General features: G+C 38.6%; 1 protein-coding gene across 1 annotated transcript in view; it reads right to left on the bottom strand.

Annotated features, from left to right (window-relative positions):
* The window catches only part of LOC119932320 (SLX4 interacting protein), a 160,261-nt gene that overhangs the window by 7,844 nt on the left and 129,751 nt on the right, over nucleotides 1–22,666 (bottom strand). The window contains 2 exon segments of the mRNA XM_038751438.1: nucleotides 10,001–10,089; nucleotides 13,064–13,141. Of these exon segments, the coding sequence (XP_038607366.1) occupies nucleotides 10,001–10,089; nucleotides 13,064–13,141 (167 nt within the window).

Below are 22,666 nucleotides of genomic sequence, written 5' to 3'. Positions count from 1 at the left end.
AATAATAATAATAACAATCATCAGCATCATCATCATGGTATTTGTTAAGCTATTACTATGTCCCAAGCACTGTACTAAGTGTTGGGATGGATACAAGCATATTGGGTTGGACATGAGGGGCTCACAGTCTCAATCCCCAATTTTACAGATGAGGGAACTGAGGCGCAGAGAGGTGAAGTGATTTGCCCAAGGTCACACAGAAGGCATGTGGGGGAGCTGGGATTAAAACCCATGACATTCTGACTTCCAGGACTGTGCTCTATCCACTATGCCATGCTGCTCCCCAAGTGCTTAGTAACAGCGCTCAATCAATATGATTGATTGATTGATTCTTGGGGTTGAAAGACGGGGTCTATCAACTCTACTGTACTCTCTCAAGCACTACCACCAATTGAAGAGGGAGCAGAGTCAAGGATAATGTCACGATTGTGGGACTGAGAGACTGGGTACATGGTGGCCTTGACAACTGTGGTATGGTCATCACGACTTGATTTATAGAACCATCAAGACTTGAATAAAGGATCAAGGTCTTACCTTCAGTTTTAATTTGCTGTCAAACTCGTGAAAATGTTTTAATATAGAAAATAATTATTTTCAGAAGGATACAATTTCCCATATATATGCATCCTAACAGATTTTGCAATCGTGGGGTTGGAAGAAGACAGTAAAGAGTTTTAGCAAATTTTAGCCTAAAAGCGAAGTAACTGAAGAGGCTGAGAAAGTCACAGTCTAAATGGGCAAGGCCAGAGTCTGAACTCTAGAGTAGGGTTAGAGTGGGTGGGAGGAACCGACCGGATCCTCACTCACCCATGGGAAGGGGATTCTGAGTCAGCCTGCTGCCTCTCATCTTTTACCCACTTTAGGGAAGTGATTGCACCTCCTTCTCCCACAGGGAAGGAGAGTTAGTGGAAAGCATCTTGGCTGCTAGTGTACTTGGAATTGTCGAGGAGGAGGTTAGCTGGGTGGTCTGCAGTTAGTTTCGCTTTCCCTCCTAATTTCCTTGAAGTTTGATTTATACGTACCACACCAAGCATGTAGTTCGTCTGCATCACTTATTAGCTGGGTCACTTTAGCAAGTCAAAGAAATTCTCTGTGCCTGTTTCAGAACAGGCAAAATGAAAATAATAGCTGCCCTTGGGTAATAATAATAATAATAATAATAATGATGAAGGCATTTGCTAAGCACTTACTATGTGCCAAGCACTGTTCTAAGTGCTGGGGGAGATACAAGGTCATCAGGTTGTCCCACATGGGGCTCACAGTCTTAATCCCCATTTTACAGATGAGGTAACTGAGGCACAGAGAAGTTAAGTGACTTGCCCAAAGTCACACAGCAGGCAAGTGGTGAAGCTGGGATTAGAACCCACGATCCCTGACTCCCAAGCCCAGGCACTTTCCACTAAGCCAAGCTGCTTCTGGAGATAATTTTCAAGAAAGGGTTTTAAGCTCTCAAAAGGAAAATGTAAAAAATTTTGATGTTGGGAGTGCTGACTGCAGAAAAATATGAAAAAGCCTGTCACTAACGGTATTTAAGTCACCCTCATTCAGGGAAGTGTGTCTTGCAATTTTCTTCCTTTTTCAAATCCAGTTTCTCACTAAATGTGGCCTATACATTGTTCTCAAAGTCACCAGGGTCCTCACTAGACTACCTATGTAGAACTAGAGTTATATTATGCATACAAAGTGAGCTTCCATTTTGATTGTAGTCAATGTAAAATCTATGTAAAGAGGTTGTTCTATTTTTGTTAACATGGTTTATCCTCAATGGCGGCTTCACATTTAATTGAAACATTACTGTTTCTCCTTAGAAATGAGTGGGTCTCAATCACAGATTCAAACATATCTGTCCCAGGAAATGTCCAACCTTTAAAAGAAGCTACACTTTTTGAAGCAAAGAACAATTCAAAGCAAAAAATAAAAAAAAATTAAAAAAGCAAATGCATTGTAGCCTTCCTAACCCACCCATAAATTTTAATATAGAACTTGTTTCATTCCAAATGAACACTGAATCAGACATTGTAAATTAACAATACAATCTATTTCCTACAAACTACATTACCCCTTTTGAAGTTTGGAAAAAAATAACTTTTTAAGTAAGGACCCCACTTGAAGAACTTAATTCTTTAGAAATCCTTCTCTAAATCTTTGAAAGTTGGGTTTACCTGAAAAGTTAGTTCCATTTTATTCAATATTGCCTTCTTCTGATATGGATGCCAGGAGCAAAACAATTATATTGCCAAACACCAAAAAAGTGATTCTCCTCAACGATCTCTACAAAATTTCACTACTAATTTTGTATTAGTAAAGAGAAACGGGAAAACAAAGATTTAAATTTTGGCACCCTTAAATGCCCCTCTCAGGGTTGCACTTGGGGAGTTTCCAGTACTCTACAAGTTTTGGCGATGGGAGGGAGAGTCAAGCAGAGGCCTAGCCACTACATTCCTAGCTTGGGCAGTGGCTAGCGAGTGGAAGGCAATCTGCTGCAAGTCAAAACTCACCCATGCTGGGCAGCAGTGGCATGGGAGAGAGTCGAGGATGGAGACTTGAGTTTATTGCGTGTTTTTACCAAGGAAACTCTATGGATACACTACCAGGACGATTGCTGATGGAGAGCAAGGCTCTCTGGGAGAGTTGTGTCCATGGTGTTGCTATGGGTTGGAAATGACTCGACGCCACAAGAGAAGACAAGACCCTTAAATGAGTTTGAAAAAAAAAATGTAACCCATCATTTAGTTCGCTTTAGGAAAAAAATGTACAGTGAAAACCTTTATTCAAACGAATACTCCACACCGTCTATTAATAGCAATGAGTTTTCCTAATGTTACCTAAAGGGGCTTATCAGTGAATCAGGGTAGCCTTCATTATTTAGAAGAGCATCTAACAATTTTAAGTTACCATAATAGTTAGTGGAAAGAGAATAATTCACATTCTACACATTGCTTCGATTTTCTCCTGATGTTTGACTTCCCAACCCAGAGCACATTCTACAATTTCTGTACTGACTGAACCTGCAGTAATCACAGACTTAATGAAAAAGCTCAAGCCTAATTCTTTTTTGCTTTAAATGGATTTTTAACTGTTAACTGTAATCTTTCACACTTTTTCCTACTTCCTCCACTAGATTCTAGCAACAGAATGATTTCACTATCAATGAAAACTTTACTGCCAGTTCACACTGTTCACAAGCCTTCCACCCATTTCCATTTCCACTCGTCTTAGACGTTTCCATTTTTCCATTCTAAACTCTCCAAAACTTATCTTTAAGAAAATGCTACCAGTTGGCAAAGACAATTTACTCTGTAGTAGCTATGTTACCCCAAATCCCTCGGATGCACAAGTTTGTACAGTATTTGAACACCAACCAGTTGAAACAACTCAGAAACTGGATGAAATTTGAAGATGTAACACAATCTCCCAAAATGGACTGAAATTCAGTAAAATAATAACACTTTCCCTGGTAATTTCAGGTTGCTAAATATAGTAGTCCCTTATCTTCACAATGCAGAAAATTGCATTCTGCTTCTTGGACATTCTAGCCTTTAATACTGAGCCTAGCACACCATGGATGTTTAATAAATCCTAGCTACTGATGACACTGAAATGCTATCACTTACGGGAAACTAAGTGTAACTTCTCTACTTTTAACCAGAATTCCATGGTTTTTACTGAAGAGTTTAGCTGATTTGTTTTCCAGTCCCAATGAGGCATAAGAAATAAAGTACACAAAAGTTACTACTGTAACATCACTATAGTTTACCAAATATGTACATACATCTTGATTTGGATTTCTCACAATACAAACTGGTAAAACAGCCCATGAGTTCTAAACATTTAATCTGTTTTAGGATATTATTCAATCTGTTCCAGTCTACTTGGCAGGTTTTTTTTCCTAATAATCCTCCTAGTTTTATGATGTTAAAACAAAGATTTGGCTATATGCGATTTGGAAATCTGCAGCAACTTGATCACAGCTTTCTCATTACCGTGACAACTCAACTCTCCAACACAGAAACACTGAAAACACACATTTTCAATATATAAAAAATGCACAGACAACATTAATTTAAATCCTCTTTAACTTTTCACCTCTTGTGCAAGATGCTACAAGTTTTACTAGGCCAGCATCAAAAAATCAAGAATTTATGACTATTTTGATCATCTGGAATAAGAGGTTTTTTGATAAATGACAAGTATACTGCTAACAGTTCTGAGACTGAAAGTTGTAGCATTTACTTTTAGATGTAGATAAAGAAGGTGGAAAATGGGACAACTGTGAAAACATCAGTTTATTTGTATAAGTTAAGCAAACGGTATACTCAGTGTGCTGTACCAATAATGTATATAGAGAAACTTTAGTGGCCTGAGGTTTCCTCCGCAAGCACTGCTATCCCATGATTTGGCGCTTTGTAAGCAAAGTGATAGAAAGAAACTATGATTTAAACTACAGCTGCCAAGAAAATATTCAACTTACTTCCTCCTATTCAACAAAATAGATGGGAAATAATAATAGATGGGGTAGGGGTGCAGGTTGGAGAGACCAAGGGCTACCTAAGTAATTAGTACTTCTCACTGAACCTCGATCCGGTCCGTCTCGCCGCTGACCTCTCGCCCACATCCTGCCTCTAGCCTGGAATGCCCTCCCTCCTCATATCAGACAAATGATTGCTCTCCCCCATTTCAAAGGCTTAATGAAGGCACATCTCCTCCAAGAAGACTTCTCTGGTCAAGCCCTCCTCTCCTCTTCTCCCACTCCCTTCTGCACTGCCCTGACTCGCTCCCTTCATTCATCCTCCCTCCCATACCCACAGCACATATGTACCTTTCTCTAATTTATTCATTTATTTATATTAATGCCTGTCTCTCCCTCTAGACTGTGAGGTCATTGTGGGCAGGGAATATGACTGTTGTTGCATTGTACTCTCCGAAGTTCAGTGTTTTGCACACAGTAAATGCTCAATAAATACTACTGAATGAATGAATGAACCTAGCAGAAAATCAGAATGTCAGCCTGGAGACTGGTAAGAAAAATGCAATGATTCACTTCACAATATCTGTCTTTATCGTTCCCAAACGCCACTTCACCATTTCCACGTGTCTAATATTTGGCCCCTTGCCTGAATGCTAATGCCTCATGGAAAATCTGTCTGCAGCATTGTCACTGAGTGGACAAGGGAAACAGAGACAGTGTGAGGACCAGGTCTTGGGATTGCTGTGAAGGGGGAGGACCAGGGCAATAGTATGAGTTAATCTCTTCCCTGAAAAGTAAAGAAGAGAAATAGTACTCTTGACAGATCCCAATCTGGAACAGCAGTCTTTTTTACGTCCATCTTTAGGAACTGGGGAGCTAAATGCAGCTGGTTCCCTTTTCTGTGGGTTGAAAGTTCTTACTGGCATTAGTAATCCAGATTTCTTGACAAACTGTCTGACACACACTGAGAGGCTTTAGAGAGAGAGAGGGAGAGTGAGAGAGAAAATGCTATTCAAGCCTCTAGACATCACTCACAACACTAGTAAATTACACAGGTTGTTTTTCAGGTAACTCCATTACTCCCAAAGGACTAAAGCAGCAGAGTGGGACTGAAGTGAAGAGACAGGAAAATAATGCACTATTTCTCAAATAATAATTTTCAATCTCCTCCTTTTCCAGCAAAACATGCCCTGGAGTAAGTATAAGATATAGACATGAGTTGAATTCTACAGTTTTGGAGAACGTCATTGCAAAACAATACAAGTTTTCAGGGTTTCCAAGTAGCTGAAGAAAAACTGCTGCATATCTTTTAAATCTTCAACACCCTGAAAAATTCTACTCCCAAGATCCTATGTCTTGAGGTAGTACCTCTAAACATTAGAAAGAAAGGGTCTGAACTAACTAAGGGTCTGACAGATCTCTTCAGCCAGATGGAAAATTTTAAATTATCAGGAGGAGGAGGAGGACTCTCTATTGATCCTTGAATAGCTTAGACGGACAGATTCTCCATAGATTGAATATCAATGAGGATAAAGCACTGAGGCACTTCTGTTGGAAGCCTTTGTGTCATTGGCTTGATGGGCAATTTGAGTGGGAGGGTGATTTACATGACCTCTGTCTTTTGTTGCTTCTAGGGACAACAAGCTTAAGAAAGTGGTATTCTGGAAGACTGTTCTTTGGGGTGGGGGTTGAGGTGAAAAGGGGGTGTATTAGGTTTAGTTTATTGAATGGATTGGGCTGGGTTTAGGAAAGGCCTTTATTACAGGGATGGAGGCGAATTCTGTTGTTGAGACTTGTTAATAAATTCCTCTCTTTGTGTGTACGTGTATTTATATGTGTGCATGTGCACATGCACACATCACCTTGGAAACGGGAAAATCTTGGGAGTCGGTGCCCTAGTGAATACCTAACAATTAAAATGAACAAAGGCAAAAAACAGCATTTCCCCCGATTTTTTAAACCATGTTACTGCATGGCGTGGCAAAAGGATCAGTCAGAAGTACCACTTAAAATCTCCAGGATATATTAGCAATAGAGTGATTTTAATCCATTATTTAGAGGGGAAAAGAGGGTGGGGGAGGGAGACACTTTCAGATATTAAAACGAAATGGTGATTTCAACTATCTGATATTTGCAGCTATCTCAGGAATTATCAGACAGAAGATGGCTGGGTCCCATTCAAGGATGGATGGAGTTGGGGGGGTGCAAATTGGCCTCTGTACCCGAAGTCTAATGCACAATATGACCCAATCATCCTCTCTTTTCTCTGTGGCCTTTGGACCTGAGTGGGCAGCAGGCAAAAAATGACCCTGTTGACCTCTGAGAGACTGCTTGCTTGGGTCTCATTTCTGACCTCTGATCCTAATCCTGGTTCAGAAGTTGGAAACAAATTTTTCCATTGCTTGAAAGTCTGAACCCAAGTTGAGGCAGTTGTTCTAACTTGTTTCATCTAGGGGTCCAGGAACAGGGAAAGGAGAGAAACAGAATGTAATCATTTCACACACAGAAAATATTTGGATATAGGGTATCTGAAAGAATTAAATATGCGTTGACATGTGAGTAGTACAATGTTTACATATAGTGTGTATGTATATAATTAGTTAACTTAGATGACAGACCTATAACAAAGCAATATTATCAGACCATACAAATGAGGAACTGAGTAGTAATATATTAAAATGTTACACCTTAGGCCACAAAATATGTCAGTGGTTCAAAATGAGAAAAAGTAATCCCTATTGCTAGGATAATATGATATGCCTTTAGGAGTAAAGCTCCAGGAGCAGGTAGGAATCTCAGTAATAGAGGACAGAAAACTGCATAGTCACAAGAGCAGATAAAACAGCAAGAAAGGGGCTCATTCATAAATATATAATTCCTATAAAGAAGTTACTTATTGTTTAATAAAACCTGTAGTGACTGGTTTCCTCCCCAGTGTTGACTAATTACACTACCACCTCTGGCATCCTCCTGACTGATGAGCTGAACTTGCAAAAAAGTTTTTTAGAAGTTCATTGGAAAAAACATTAGTTCCATTAGTTCTATTGTGTTAACATGTTTTTTTACAAAATCTTGAAAATAAAATTTTATATTATATTAGAGATCTTATTAATCTTTCTAATTAATGCCTGATAGTAAAGGGGAAAGAATTAATTTCCCTGATTAGCATTAAATCACAGGACAAATTCATTCTCACTTGAGATAGTAAAGCCCAGTGCCTGATGGTGTTTCTAGTTCTTATAAAATAAGCCTATTGCTCCTATTCCTGGCTCCTGGTGGGGCACAGCAAAGCAGCTCCCAGAAATGTTGAGGGAAAGGCAAGGACTTTCCTCTGCTCCCCTGCTGGTTCTTGGGTCTCTACCCCTTAAGCACTTGGGTCTGTAGTTCTTAAGCACTTTGATTTTCACTCCAGCCCCCAGCAATTTTGTTCATTTCCATCTGCAATTTATTTTAATGTCTGTAAGTTCCTTGTGGGCTGGAATTGTGACTCTCTCCTCTATTGTACAGTACCCTCCCTCCTTTAATCCAACAGACAACCATTCTTCCCAGCTTCAAAGCCTTATTAAAGGCACATCTCCTCCAAGAGGCCTTCCCAGACTAAGCCCCATTTTTCCTCATATCACACTCCCTTCTGTGTTGCCCTTACTTGCTCACCCCTCCCAGCCCCAAAGCACTTATGTACATATCTGTAATTTTATTTATCCCTTTGCTCTTTCCCGGAAGGAACCAAAGCACTTATGTACACAACTGTAATTTTATTTATTTGTATTGATTGATGTCTGTCTCCTCAACTCTAGACTGACTCATTGTGGGCAGGGAATGTCACTGTTTATTGCTGTAGTGTACTTTCTCAAGCACTTAGTACAGTGCTCTACACACAGTAAGCGCTCAATAAATATGATTGAATGAATGTTCTCCCAAGTGCTTATTACAGCATTTGCTACACAAGAAGTGCTCCATAAATATCACTGACTGATTGATTCTCAACCTGAGGCAAGCTTCCACCAAAAATAAATGTTTAGGGGAAAACCTTTCCACCTCTCATCCCACCTTCAGAGATGCTCTGACTGGTCGCCTCAGCAGAATGCAGTTACATAGTCATTGGACACATCCAAAAACCACTCTGTGGACTACTGGGTGTTTTCCGCACACATCTACTCTGGCTAGGAGATGTATGCAGGGAATAAAGGAAAAGAGGGGAAATGCATTTACTCCTCCCTACTCAACCTACCCTCCTCATCTCCACTATGTAAGTTTATGGAAGAATCTCCCTCCAAGAATTGTCATAAGTTCTAAGCAGGGTAAAGCTATATACTGAAGCCGTTTAAGAGAGTCAATAAAGTTCCTAACTTTCATGTCTTCAACTGGCCAGAGACTCGTTTAGTCCAGGGTCCACACACATGCATACAAACTGTCTTCCTCTCTAGATTGTAAGCTCCTTATGATCAGGAAATGTGTCTGCTAATTCTGTTGTATTGTACTCTCCTAAGTGTTTAGTACAGTGCTCTGCACACAGTAAGCACTCAATAAGTAAGAATGATAGATTGAAACTTTTTATCTCTTTCCTCCCTCCTCCTTTTCTATTCCTTCCTGCCTAACTCCACCTCACAACCATTCTCTCCCACCTTCTCTTTTTAAACAAACATTCCAGTTTGCTTGCCACTTGCTTTGAAAGTGTTTAAAGTATGCCAGTCATGAAATAAGCTCTTGCTTTTTAGAGCATGGATAACCCTAAAAGTAGTAACTTGCAGGTTTGGTAAATTCATGGGAACTACATTCCCTTTTATAACATTTTGTGAAGAAACAAAGGGAATATACATTTTAAAACACCAGTCACGTTAGTAAATATAAGAGGAGACATTATAAAAGTTAGAACATTTAGGTAGGAACATCATGAATTGATTTTCCCATATTGTTTCATCCAAACAAAAAAGATTCAATCATCAACAATGATATTTACTGAGCATTTACTAAGTACACAGCACTGTACTAAGAGCTTGAGAGAGTTCAATACAAAAGTTACAGATATGTTCCCTGCCCACAATAGAAATATACTCAGATGTGGGAAATAAAAAAAAGGAAAAAAATCCCATCAACTAGAAAACACCCCACTGGGAAAAGCACTAGTTTTCATAATACAGTCAGCAATTCACTCTGGAATAAAATTCAAAGGCACTGATCCCAGAGAAGGCTTTAAGTGGAAATGTGTCGATATCAATTCATTTCAATGAACTCCTAACCAAGTTTTAAATAATCATGAATACGAAAACAGATTTTAATATTCAGTATTAGTAAGGTCTTGGCTACCTCTCTCACACATTAGCCTTGACTCAGGTTCATCACTCTGTGGAATTATAAACCATGTTGATAACAAAACAAACAAAACTAAGACAAAATTTTCTATTTAGCAAAAGTTCATATAAGAAACAAAAAACAGGATGAACATTTCAAATCTTGGAGGTTTACAGAGAAACTTTTTTCTATTCACTCAGTAGTAAAGCACTCTTACTCACAATACTCTTTCATACATACCAGGGTTTCATTTTTACTTGCCAAAAGATTGGAATTAGATTCAAGTTGGTTTACACAAACCACGAATCTGTCTGGGAATACACACAGCTCTACAAAAGACAAGGAAAATAAGGTCACTTTAAGGTAAACAATGTATGAATGCTTAAAATATAAACTTTTTAAAATCAAAGCAATCTCCATTTCTGAAATGCACAATGTCTCTCTTCTCTTCACTCTGCCACACCCCTCCCCCTCCTTTTATCCCTTGCTATCAATAGGGCAGGGCAAGATTGAAACTCTAGAGGATAGAGAGGCTGCAAATTAGTCCACCTGAGCCCCTGGCCCAATATATCCCATGAAACCCCAAGACATACCCTTTGTATATCTTCCTTTGTGTGATTTCAATCTTTTTCTGCTTGTGCAAAACAATCATATTTATTTAAACTTTTTCATCCATCAGAAATAAAGAACAGCGTGTGATGGGTGAAAAACGGATCTTGGATTTGAAAATGGAAATCTTAAAATTTTTACCAGTTACCTCCTTGATTGTCTTTCATCTCTTTCATCTTTTATTTAAGCCACGCCATGAAAAAAATCAAGCTTTAATTAATCTGGAATCTAGTGAGTCAATTGCTAAAGATTTAACGTTAAAGGGGATGGTCATTGTTTAGTAACCATGCAATCTATAATTACAGGTTGCTTCTTAAAATGAAATGTCCCACTTTGTTGCAAACAGCACCGAAATTCTAAGATATAATTTTCAAATACCATTTAGAACCCTTCGGATTTTTTAAAGTATGCCGTTATGAAAGCTGAACTGAAAACTGATCAATGTAGAGCCTTACTTTGAATATATTATTTCAAATTAGATAAGAGAACTGACAGGGTAGATATCTTATCTACCCTGGCATTCAGTACAGTGCTTGGCACATAGTAAGCGCTTAACGCTACAATTATTATTTTACTAAAACCACCCCTAGGCCAACCACTGAGACAATAATTCCTATGTAATAATTTTTAAACAGAGCTAACGGAACACACTAATGTCTATATCTAGTCATAATGATGCATTTAATAATTCATATTTCACAGATGTAAATGTGTTAAAATATTTATTCATGCAATGTGTTTTATGTATTTATGTAATTTAGTAATACAATTTTTAGGATTTTTTTCCACTGGGGAATAACTATCAAACCATTTATGCAGTATAAATAGAGAGATGGTTGATGCGGACATATTTACAAAGAATATTAATTTGTCAGACTTTGAACACTGCAACCAACAAAACATTGAGCACAGATGGCCAAGCTAATGAGAACTACTCGGTAGAAGCTATTAAATGCAGAATGATTTCAAGTTAGAGATCATTCCATTTGGTCTAATAAATGTAAGCCAGAGGCTCCAAAGACAATATTTCCAGATGAGAAAATATAGTAATCACAAGTCATTAAATTTTTTTCACTCATTATTGACATGGATTACTTAGGTAAGTAGCATTATTATCCCCTTCTAACCAATAGGGCTTGCCCTTGTGTCACACTGTACTTGAATCTCAAAGCAACATCTAAAAGAGAAGGAAGCAGAAGGGGTCAAAGGCTAATATTTTAGAGTAGAGTTAGCATTAAAATGTTACTTGATCTTAGGTAAGTAATTTACCCTACATATACATCATTTCTCATTTGTTAAGTTTGGTGGAAGACCCCCTGTGTTAGGAGGAGCTGTAAAATCAATAAATAACATTTATTGCATATCTACTGCATGCAGAGCACTGTACTACTACTACTTATCATCATAATAACTGTGGTATTTGTCATGTGCTTACTTTGTGTCAAACACTGTAACAAGTGCTGGGGTAGATACAACATAGTCAGGTTGGGCAGAGTCCCTGCCCCACATGAAGCTCATCATCTACATAGAAGGGGAAGCAGGTATCACATCTCCATTTTATAGATGAGAAAATTTAGGTATGGCGAAATTAAGTGACCTTCCCAACATCACATGGTAAGCAAGAAGCAGATATGAGAATTAATTCTTGGGTGCTCTGGCTCCCAGACCTGGACTTCTATATCTACACTTTCCTGCTTCTCAGTTTCTGAGCATTTGGGAAATACAAAGGGACTAGAGGCCAAAATCCCAGCTCCCAGAGTTTACAGTCTATCTTAGGAGGTGGAACAAGTGAAAAAACAACAACAACAACAGATTTCTTTTTTCAAATGCTTCTGCCCCAAAGACCATATCATACCTTGATTAGTATGGAATTTATTATTTTGCTTTAAGTTTAAGTAAATATTTCTGGGTCAATATAGTCTCATGTTTTTGCATACTGTTCCTTTGTTCAATATAGGTTTTTTGGAAAAAAAAATGGATACGGTTGAAACCAGTATGGAAGGCAATCTTATAACAAAATACACATTCATTTTGTAATTTATATTGAGGCTAGCTAATTCTGCACTTCTGTTGCACTGCTAAGTGAAGAACATGGTGGCATCCATAAAGGAAACAATTTCAAATGACAATATTAAAATTAAGTTGAAAAATAAGTTTTCTAAAAATAAAAGCCCCTACAAACCATGAAAGCTAAAGCTGATTACATGTATTTCAATTTTTATCAAAATTTCATCTCAAAAAGTGATTATTTTCCATTTTACTTTAAATTTGAAGAGCTACTCAAAGCAACAATGTTTTCCTGACTTTAACATGTCGGGCACGACTGATATGACTTCTTTACATAACACCACTGGCCTTCGCTTCTATCACACTACTGATGTTAAAAGATACTCAAGCAATAATGGAATGACTCACAGTAAACCTCTTGTGATTCACTGTCGAGATTCAGGGAAATGCTGAGACTCATCAGCAAAGTAAGATTTGGTGTGGCCAAGCGGATCACCCCGAGGCAGGCCATAAACACGATGAAAATGAGGAAAAAAAAGGTTACAAAAGTTTGGAAATAGTCCTAAGTAACTCTTCCACTAAATGCAGGCTCTGAAAGAAATACTGTTTCTTCGAAAATCTTTCTTTCTCTTGAAAATGGTATTTAGGCAAAATACAGGGTTACCAGAGGAACAAATTGCCACTTACCACGATTCTGTTTCCCGACAATGCAGCGAAGGTGAACTCCTCTTTTGAGGAAGTAAGCTGTAATCTGGAAACCATATCCTGCAAAATTAAACATGACAACACGTTACGGCTAAAGACCACCATCTGAGGAGAGGAATGTACCGAAGGTAGCAAACTCCTTGTGGGCAGGGATCTTGTTTATTGCTGAATTCTACTTTCCAAGCACTTAGTACAGTGCTCTGTACACAGTAAGCTCTGAATAAATATGATTAAATGAATGAATCTTGCTAATCAACTCTACTGTACTGTACTTTCTCTAGCATTTAATACAATGCTCTGCACACAGTAAATGCTCAATAAAAACCACTGTTTGATCGTTTGATGGATCAATGGCTAGGCTTGGAACTAGGGAGTTATGAAGCATCACTGTTCAAGATGGGATGACCAATGAGGTATTACTGAACATTACTTTAGACTGTGAGCTTGGTTTCTGGAGGTCAGTTGGTGGTATTTGTTAAGCGCTAACTGTGCCAGGCAGAATACAAACCTTGCTGTGGGCAGGGAACTCTGTTGTATTGTACTTTCCCAGGTGTTTAGTATGGGGCTCTGCACTTAGCACACAAAACCACTGACTGATTGATTGATTTACTGATATTAATTACACCGCCGATATTGAAGGGAGAACTAAACCTTTGCATATTGGTGAGCTGTCAAGCAGATTGAACACAGAGCTATGGTCTGACAAAAAGCTTGAAGAAAACCAAGGCTATGTATACTATACTAGGTAGATGCTACCAAGACCAAAGGCTTTTACATCAACCTCACAGAATTTAATGCTGTCATCATATTCTGCTATGGAACCATTGCCTTCCCAAATAATGCCCAATTATCATTTGTATCTGTGCTTTTCATCTTGCTCCCGCTGAGTGTTTACAATTTGTGCATCGGACAGTCTTTCCCATTATATTTTAAGATCCGGGGGGCAAGGATCAGGTCTTTCACTTTGATTGAATTCTCCCAAGTGACTAGCAACAGTAAATCTACACACTATGGGCCCTGAAGATACACTACCGAATAAATGATTTAAATGAATGTAGACACAGAACCACCAACAATGATGTCAAGCAATGTCTTTCTCAAAAGACACACTAGTAGTAGTGTTAATGATTATTAAGTGTAATGCACTGTACTAAGCACTAAGCACTTGGGGGAAGCAGCATGCCTAGTGGATACAGCATGGGCTTGGGAGTCCAGTGACCTGGATTATACTCCCAGTTCTGCCACCTGTCTGCTATGTGACCTCAGAAACGTCACTTCACTTCTCTGTGCCTCAGTTACGTCATCTGTAAAAGAGGGATCAGGACCGTGAGTCCCACGTGGGACAGGGACTGCGTCCAACCCGATTTGCTTATAACCACCCCAGGGCTAAGTACAGTGCCTGGCACATAGTACGCACTTAACAAATACCATTATTAACAAAATCTGTTAGGGACTATATCAGGTGAAATATCAGAATAAATACATATACAGTTGACTGCATATAGGACTAAGAGTATGAGCTGGGGAATGAAAGATAAACATTAAGATGGAGAAACATTAAGATGGAGAAACCTGGTGAAAGGTTTTGAAGTCAGATTTAAGGATTGTGTCTTTGATGCCGAAGGAGATGGGCAGCCATTGGAGATTTTTGAGGAGTGGAGAAAGACATGTGCTGAGTGGTATTTCAGGAAAATGATTCAAGCAGCAGCCAGAAGGATAAAACAAAAAGGAGGGAGGCTGGAGTCGGGTAGATCAGTGAGGAAGTTGATACAGTAATCATGACTGTATTATGTGGAGTGCTTGAACCAGGATGGTGGAGAGGATGGGGCAAATCTGGAAGATGGAGGCAGTTCAGCCAATGTTTTGAAAGAAGAATCTTCAGGAGTCAGCAGCTGAAAATGTGAGAGTTGAAAAACAGCAAGTATCAATGTCACGAGCTTCTGGGACAGGGAAGATGGTGGAGTTATAGATAGTGACGGGAAAGTTTCGGAAAAGATGTGATGGTCAGTTTCGAACCTGTTGAGGTTGAGGCATTTGCAGCCCATCTAAATGCAGATGCAAAAGGAGGCAAAAGGAAATGCAATGCTGAATAGGGGGAGATAGGTTGGGTGTAGAGAGGGAGGTACTTGTCACAGTATAAGAAGCATGGCCTAAGTAGAAGCAGTGTGGCTAGTAGAAAGAGAATGGCTGTGGAAGTCAGAGGACTTGGGCTATAACACACATCTCCTGTATGAATAAACTACTTTGGGCCTCAGTTCTTTCATCTATAAAATAGGGATCAAGGCTGTGGAACATGGACTGGGTCCAACCTGATTATCTCGTTACCTCAGTGCTCAGTACAGTGCCTGGAACACAGTAAGCGCTAAACAAATAACATTAAAAACCCCAGTAAAATATAATTTAAGAGGACTGTCAGAAAACAGCATAAAATCTCCCCTTCTGTGTGGCAATGAGGTGAGTGGTGAGAGAGCAACCTCTCTCCAGGAGTAAAGGACTCCAGATTGGGACTCCAAGATTAGAAAATGATGACAAACATTTCACGGGAGCAATATGTCAGTGCTGAAATCGGAGTTGGTCATCCGTACACCTTCAACTCAGTGACATCCAAATGTATGGAGAGAATTTGATGTCAGTAGCAAATTTTCAAATATGAAAATTGCTTTTGCATATCAATAGATACCTGAGGTATCTATTTATAATAATAATAATATTTAAGCACTTACACACTGTATGATGCATATGTATGTATAATATATGTATATATATTTATATATATTTTATATACATATATATTTCTGTTAATAAGTAAACTGCTTTAAAAGAGGATCTCTGTTTGCAAAGGAAAGATCGTCCCTTTCCTGGCATGTAAATGTGCATTATGCATTTAAAATGAATTCTTAACCAGAAAAGATAATAATTATCAACAAAATTTTTAATACTTATGGACAATGGTAGAAGTTTGTCAAAGGTTAAAATGATTTAGAGCTGATTGGTTAGCATTACACTATTAGCATGAAAATTATTACTTAAAGAACAAATTTGTGTCAGTATAAATACTAGTCGGTCCTTCAGAACAAAAGCTCTTCTTTAACCACCATACAATGGAAATGCAAACTCATAGTCATTGTATTACCCATATTCTACAGTTACAATACCAAAGGTGACTAAGAACTGCATTATCCACAACTTGATCAGACCTTAGGTGTCACTAAGTTGTCATGTCTCTTGGGAATGTGGGCATTTAATCCAATTCCTGTATTTTTTTTCAATGTTTTTAAGACCTGCCTCACCCTAGAAAATGGTTTCAGCTTTAATTTTCAGGAGGCACTCTAAGAGAACCCATGATTCTTAGTATGAGCCATTTCTCACATAAACACATCATTAGCTGGAAATATATACTTATCCAGATCAGAGATAGAATTGGAATGATGAGAATGCCAATTTGCCACACCAAACCTGGGTCAGATGGTAGAGATTTGGGAACACAGTTCACTGTGGGCCACAAAACTTACGTACCTGTCCGTGATTTATTGCTTTGCACATAGTAAGCGCTTAACAAATGCCATCATTATTATTATTATTTAATGCCTGTCTCCCCACTCTAGACTGTAAGGTCCTTGTGGGCAAGGAATGTGTCTGTCAACTCTGTAGTACTGTAATCTCCCAAGTGCTTAGCACAGTGCTATAGACATGGCCTTCCTCAACTAAGTCCTCATTTCCTCTTCTCCCACTCTCTTCTGTGTTGCCCTTACACTTGGATTTGTACCTTTTACTCACTTCTTTCTCAGCTCCACAGTACTTATGTATATATCCATAATTTCTTTATTTACATTAACATCTGTCTCCCTCTCTAGACTGTAAGCTTACTGTGGGCAGGGAACATGTCTACCAACTCTGTTATACTAATACTCTCTCAAGTGCTTAGTACAGTGCTCTGCACACAGTTAAGTGCTCAATAATTATGACTGCTTAATAAATACCACTGATTGAATGATTGATGTAAAGATGCAGAGTGGATATTTAAAAGCTCTCCCATCCTGGAACATAGCTGCTGAAAGAAGCCTGGAGATCCAAATTTTCACTTTATTTTATAAACGATTTTTCCTTTGGTATGGAGGTTGCCACCTTTAAGCATGAATCACATTTAAGCACTTTCTACAAATCAAACCAAGGAAGGAATATCTCAATTCCTTTCAGGAGCAGCATGTGTTCATGTTTTTATAAAGCTTCCCCGCTATGAAAACTCACATATCTTGTAGAGTATAATTTTCAGGTGTTTCCATTCTTGCCTTTAAAAGTTTAATGGGAAATTTCCTATACAACTAATTGCTCTGTAGAAAATAACCTGGCAGGTTTAGATTTAGCACAGAAAATACTGAGTCTGTAATTATGTTGGTAAATAGTACTCTGTGCCATTTTACTACATATCTTTTTTTTTTCCTTGGGAAGGCTACCTTAATACTTGACTTCTCTCAGAAAGCAAGTCAAGATGTGACAAGTTAATAAAACGCTTTAAAATGATGAACACCTTGCGGATAATTTGGAGATGGTCCATCAACTTTATTAACTGCATATTTAAAGAATATGATTAAAGGAAACGATTGTTAGCTATTTCCACTTTGGCATTCACTATCCTTCCAGCATACCATACAGGAGGTTAGCCAGATCAAAGATTACAGACTTGGTGCCCTACATAAACAAACTGTCACTGGAATGAGTACAGTCCTTGCCAGTCAGTAAGACTGGCACTGAAAAATGCACATGACGATTCTGACATTCTCCAAATTTACAGAAGTGAAAGATGATTCTTCCTAAATAAACACCTACAACATTTTGCATTTTTTCTTTGTCATTTGATTTCATGCTGATTAAAATGCCAAACAAAATATATAATTCTGCAAATCTGCATTTGTCATAAAATAAATATTCCATTCCTGAGGTAATTTTGAGACTGGAAGTGAATTCTACATCTGTTTATGGGCCTGCTGCTCTGGTATTTTGCAAGAGTCTTTAATAATTTTGGCCTGACAGCCATAAAAAAGGGATAAAAATGGATTTTTGAAGCATTGATATAGAATGCATTCACCAAAGTATGGAACAAAATGTTATCGACATCTACGTGGACACATGTGCACATATATCTGTTGTCTTTTCAAGCCTCTGTTAGGACAATGCATTTGAATGTATGTTTATGTAACTAAGATTCAGTTTCTCAAATGTAACGAGGTTTTAAGATGCTATTAGATGAAGTTTAATTATGGACAAGAGACGCATGCAATCTCCCCCTTACAAAATATCCTTGAAAGATGCTTTATTTCTGGGAGGATACAGGGAGATACAAACCGGACCTGTAACTGCTATAAAGAGCTCAACAGGCAACATCAATGGCATGATACTTGAAATCTTCATTTATGTGATAAATATATACAATTTTATAAAATATATAAAATATATACGTATATAAATAAAATTTGTACTCACTTTCTGAAACAAAAAATGGTTTCAAACCAAATCCTTGAAATCTTCATTTATGTGATTATATACAATATGTGTGTGATTTATATTTTTTTAATGGTATCTGTTAAGCACTTATTAGGTGCTGGGGTAGAAACGAGCTAATCAGGTTGAACACAGTCCATTTCCCACATGGGGCTCACATTCTTAATCCCCATGTGATGGATGAAGTAACTGAGGCACTGAGAAGTTAAGCGATTTACCCCAAATCCCACAGCAGGCAAGTGCTGGAGCTGGGACAGAACCCAGGTCCCTCTGACTCCCAGAACCATGCTTTTTCCACTAGGCCAAGCTGTGATATCTATTTGGTCTGCTCCTACTCTCTAGCTTTACCATTCCTTTTATTAATATAAGAAAAACTATTATTACAAAATGCCAAGCATGGTTAATATGACACCTGCGTGTGCTTTTGGTACTCACACGATATGATGGAAATTATCTACTGATGAATATGACAAAATCCAATGATTATTTTGTGTGATTTCACTTGGCACTTACAACATTCTGATATATAAAAAGTGATGCTCAGTTCGTGCTTACAAAAGGGATGAGCTGAATGCTTTGCAGTGAGTGCCCTCCACTTACCCACAGATAGAACAATCAGTAATAAAGAAGGCATCCTCATAGTCCTCCCCTAGCACTGTGCTTCAACCTTATTTGAAGAAACCTGCTCCAGAGGAATAGGGTAACTGAGGCTCTACGGTACCCAAAAGTTATTTGGTGCTTAAGGCAGAGTTCATTCATTCATTCATTCAAATTTATTGAGTGCTTACTGTGTGCAGAGCACTGTACTAAGCGCTTGGGAAGTACAAGTTGGCAGCGGTCCCTAGAGACGGTCCCTACCCAACAACGGGCTCACAGTCTAGAGGACGGGCTCACAGTTTCCAAATTGCAACTCTAAAGGCTAATAAGAGCCTGGAATACTTCTAGTAGTCTTCCTCTTCTGCAGTCTACATATACTTCCTTCCGCTTTGCTGAACACTCTTGGTTCAAAACATCTGATTAAATGTTAGTAGCGAGTGGAGAAGGATTGAAGAGAAAAATCAAGACACGACCAAGTTAAGGGAAGCTATGATACATTTTAACTTGGAAAGTGCCAGAAAGAGCAGCTCCAACTATTCTGGCCTATGAGAATAATAGTACAGGCAGATATAAAGATAGCCCAGGCCCACCTATTTTCTCACTTGAATATGACCCAAGGAGAACTGTAGTTCAAACGAACGCCTTTTAGATGAGGCTAAAGTACCAAGGACTTTGTAAAACAGGAAATTTTCCACTTAACTATTGGAGTACCACACTTCTAAACCTGCATCTATAAAACTATGCAGAAGTATCCTCTGAAAATGGTTTATTTAGGAAGATCAGCCAGTTTCAACTAGACCACATTATTAACCATCAACTTATAATTCAGAAGAAATACAGTCACTAGGACTTTTCTTCTGCTTTGCTCTTCCCACAGAGGGAACACCCATATTCTGAAACGAAAAAAAAAATGGCTTCACACCAAATGAGCCGCCTTCTTATTTGCTAAAGAGTTCAAGTAGTCGTCTTTTGGGTCCAATGGAAAAGGGAGAGGGAAGAGAAGGAATAGCAAGATTCAGTGGATAAAGAACCACCTATCCTAATAAAGATTTTCTTCAAAATCTTGAAGTGTGGAGCCAAAATGACTATCAGTGTTTCAGAGAGTTCAGGAACAGAAACCCTAGAAAACAAAATGTGATTTGAACAAATTCTATTCAAAAAAGAGTGCCGTTCAGTTTTAAGTAGTAATGCGCTTTGGTGAGTAATGCGTTTTGGAGGAGTGGTAATTTGCTCTGGTTGTTATATTTCACAGTCCCAGGATACTGAGAGGAAATATCAGACACTCAATTTTTACTGTAAAACTATCCAGCATCACTTGTTTTCCAGAGGACTTACAGCCAAGTTGACTTGAGCTTCCTCAGGGCTGCCAAGAAGAGTCTGTGGTACAGTGTGCGAGTGGAAAGCCCTCTCCCACGGCTATTAAAGACCATTCATCTGGGAGCCTGGGAAAATGCCTCTGAGCTGCTGAGCTATCTGGAGAAGCCTGGCAGGTGTTCGCTTCCCAGCAAGTTCTGGCACCTGCATGACTCAGCTGCTGAATCCAGCAAAAGTCTTCTCCAAAACCACAAAGCAGGTCCAAGGTGGCCCCCAAATATTTGTGCACCTGAGACTTCCTTATCAGGCTAACCTTTTTTCAGACTGCATCTTCCTAAATAACTAATTTATCTTCCCGGTGGCCATTTTAGAGGGCAGACAGTGCTTTGCTGATTTAAAATTCTCCTTTCATTGACAGACTACCATACTTTAAATTCTGAAAGGGCATGAGAGTTTACACGTGATTTAACTGAAAACCCAACCAATACACAATCTGCAGATGTTGAGGAGTGTATCAAATAAGCAAGCTCTTAATTTAAAGATGCCTTGATTTTTAGCAAGAATAAATTTGTCCACCACAGACTAAATCACTCTCACAAATATAGTTAAAAGGATATTCTTAAATCTTTTCCCTTCTTTGGCGGCAGTACAATTGACCTAATCTAGTGGTGCTCTACAGTTGCGAAACAGGAAATGGGATATTTTTATTTCATGTTCATTTTTTCCTCTATTCTACAGGGTGGAGGAGGAGGCATTGGGGAAACTTCAAAACTGGTCATTTCGTTGTTTGGGTGACTTTGGGATTTTTAGAAGAGACAATTTTGAGTTTTCCATGTTTAAAAAACAAATTTGTAGAGACCGCTTGGCAGGCTGAATTAAAAAATCTCCTTGGACATTGCTGCTTATGGGAATAAGTGTTTCTGGCAGATTGGGAGATATTTCATTTAGAAAGAATGAAGTTCAAACCTTTTGTGAACAGCTTACTTCCCAGCACAATCATAGGCTGAAATTCATGAATGTCAGAGTTGAGTCCATCCTACCATTTGAATCTGCTCAAAATTTCAGTCATGAGTGCAGCATCTGTTCTTTTTCTAATACTACCTCTTTAAAACATTTTTTCAGCCCTCACAAAGTGTGACTGCCCTGTTTTTTTGTTCATCTACAGTGGCTATTTGGAAATCCATTCTCCTCACAAGTCTTTGTTGCCCTAAGGCTGGGCCCAATGCTGGTGGCTAGCTTCCAGAACCATCTGATGTTAAGTATAACTTGTAAGTAGTCCTGATGAAGCTGCTAAAATGAAGCTGGATATGCTTTTTGTGGTATTTCCAAGTCTCACAGTTGCCCAACCTTCTTCATTTCCGGCTAAGAGTCAAAAATCTTCTTTGGTATAGGATCTTAGTGGCACAGTACCACCTTCTTCCAGAAATTCTAGAACCTGAACTTTATCTTGCACTTTAAGCTCATTTTTCCTAAATCTATTAGGAATTAGGATTTAGAATTAGAATTTTCTAATTCTATTTTAGTGAAGGTAGAAAACATCTGGACACTACTCTGTACACCTGAAGGCAGTTACTAAACTGCTTCTCAGCTTTCTCATCTCCACAGAAATCTCAGGTCTTTAACCCTCTCTTATTCAGATCTATCTCATCGTTGTGAACCTTCTCTTGTGCGCCTTCTTCAAGCCCTTTTTAAAATGGGAATCCCATTATTACGCCCAAAACATTAGTAAAACTAAGCTAAGTGTAAAGGGAAGACTGCCTCATGAATTTAACTTCTCACATTTCTATTTGCACTTTGCAGAATCGTACTTGTTTTCTTAAGAAGTCCACTAACTTGCTGATTCATGGTTCATTATGGTCATGATAATAAAAATAATAATAGTATTTGTAAGCACTAAGCACTGTTCTAAGGGCTGGGGTAGATACAAGGTAATCAGGTTCTCCCATGTGGGGCTCACAGTCTTAATCCCCATTTTACAGATGAGGTAACTGAGGCAAGGAGAAGTTAAGTGACTTGCCCAAAGTCACACAGTTGACAAGTGGCAGATTCGGGATTTGAACCCATGTCCTCTCACTCCCAAGCGCATGCTCTTTCCACTAAACCACGTTGCTTCTTAAAGAGGTTCTTACCTTCAATTTCAGTTATCAGCAGTTATTCCCTCTCCTTTTTTTCCAT

This window comes from Tachyglossus aculeatus, chromosome 9, assembly GCF_015852505.1.
Source record: "Tachyglossus aculeatus isolate mTacAcu1 chromosome 9, mTacAcu1.pri, whole genome shotgun sequence".
Classification (NCBI taxonomy): domain Eukaryota; kingdom Metazoa; phylum Chordata; class Mammalia; order Monotremata; family Tachyglossidae; genus Tachyglossus; species Tachyglossus aculeatus.
This window is presented reverse-complemented; position numbering and strand designations above follow the sequence as displayed.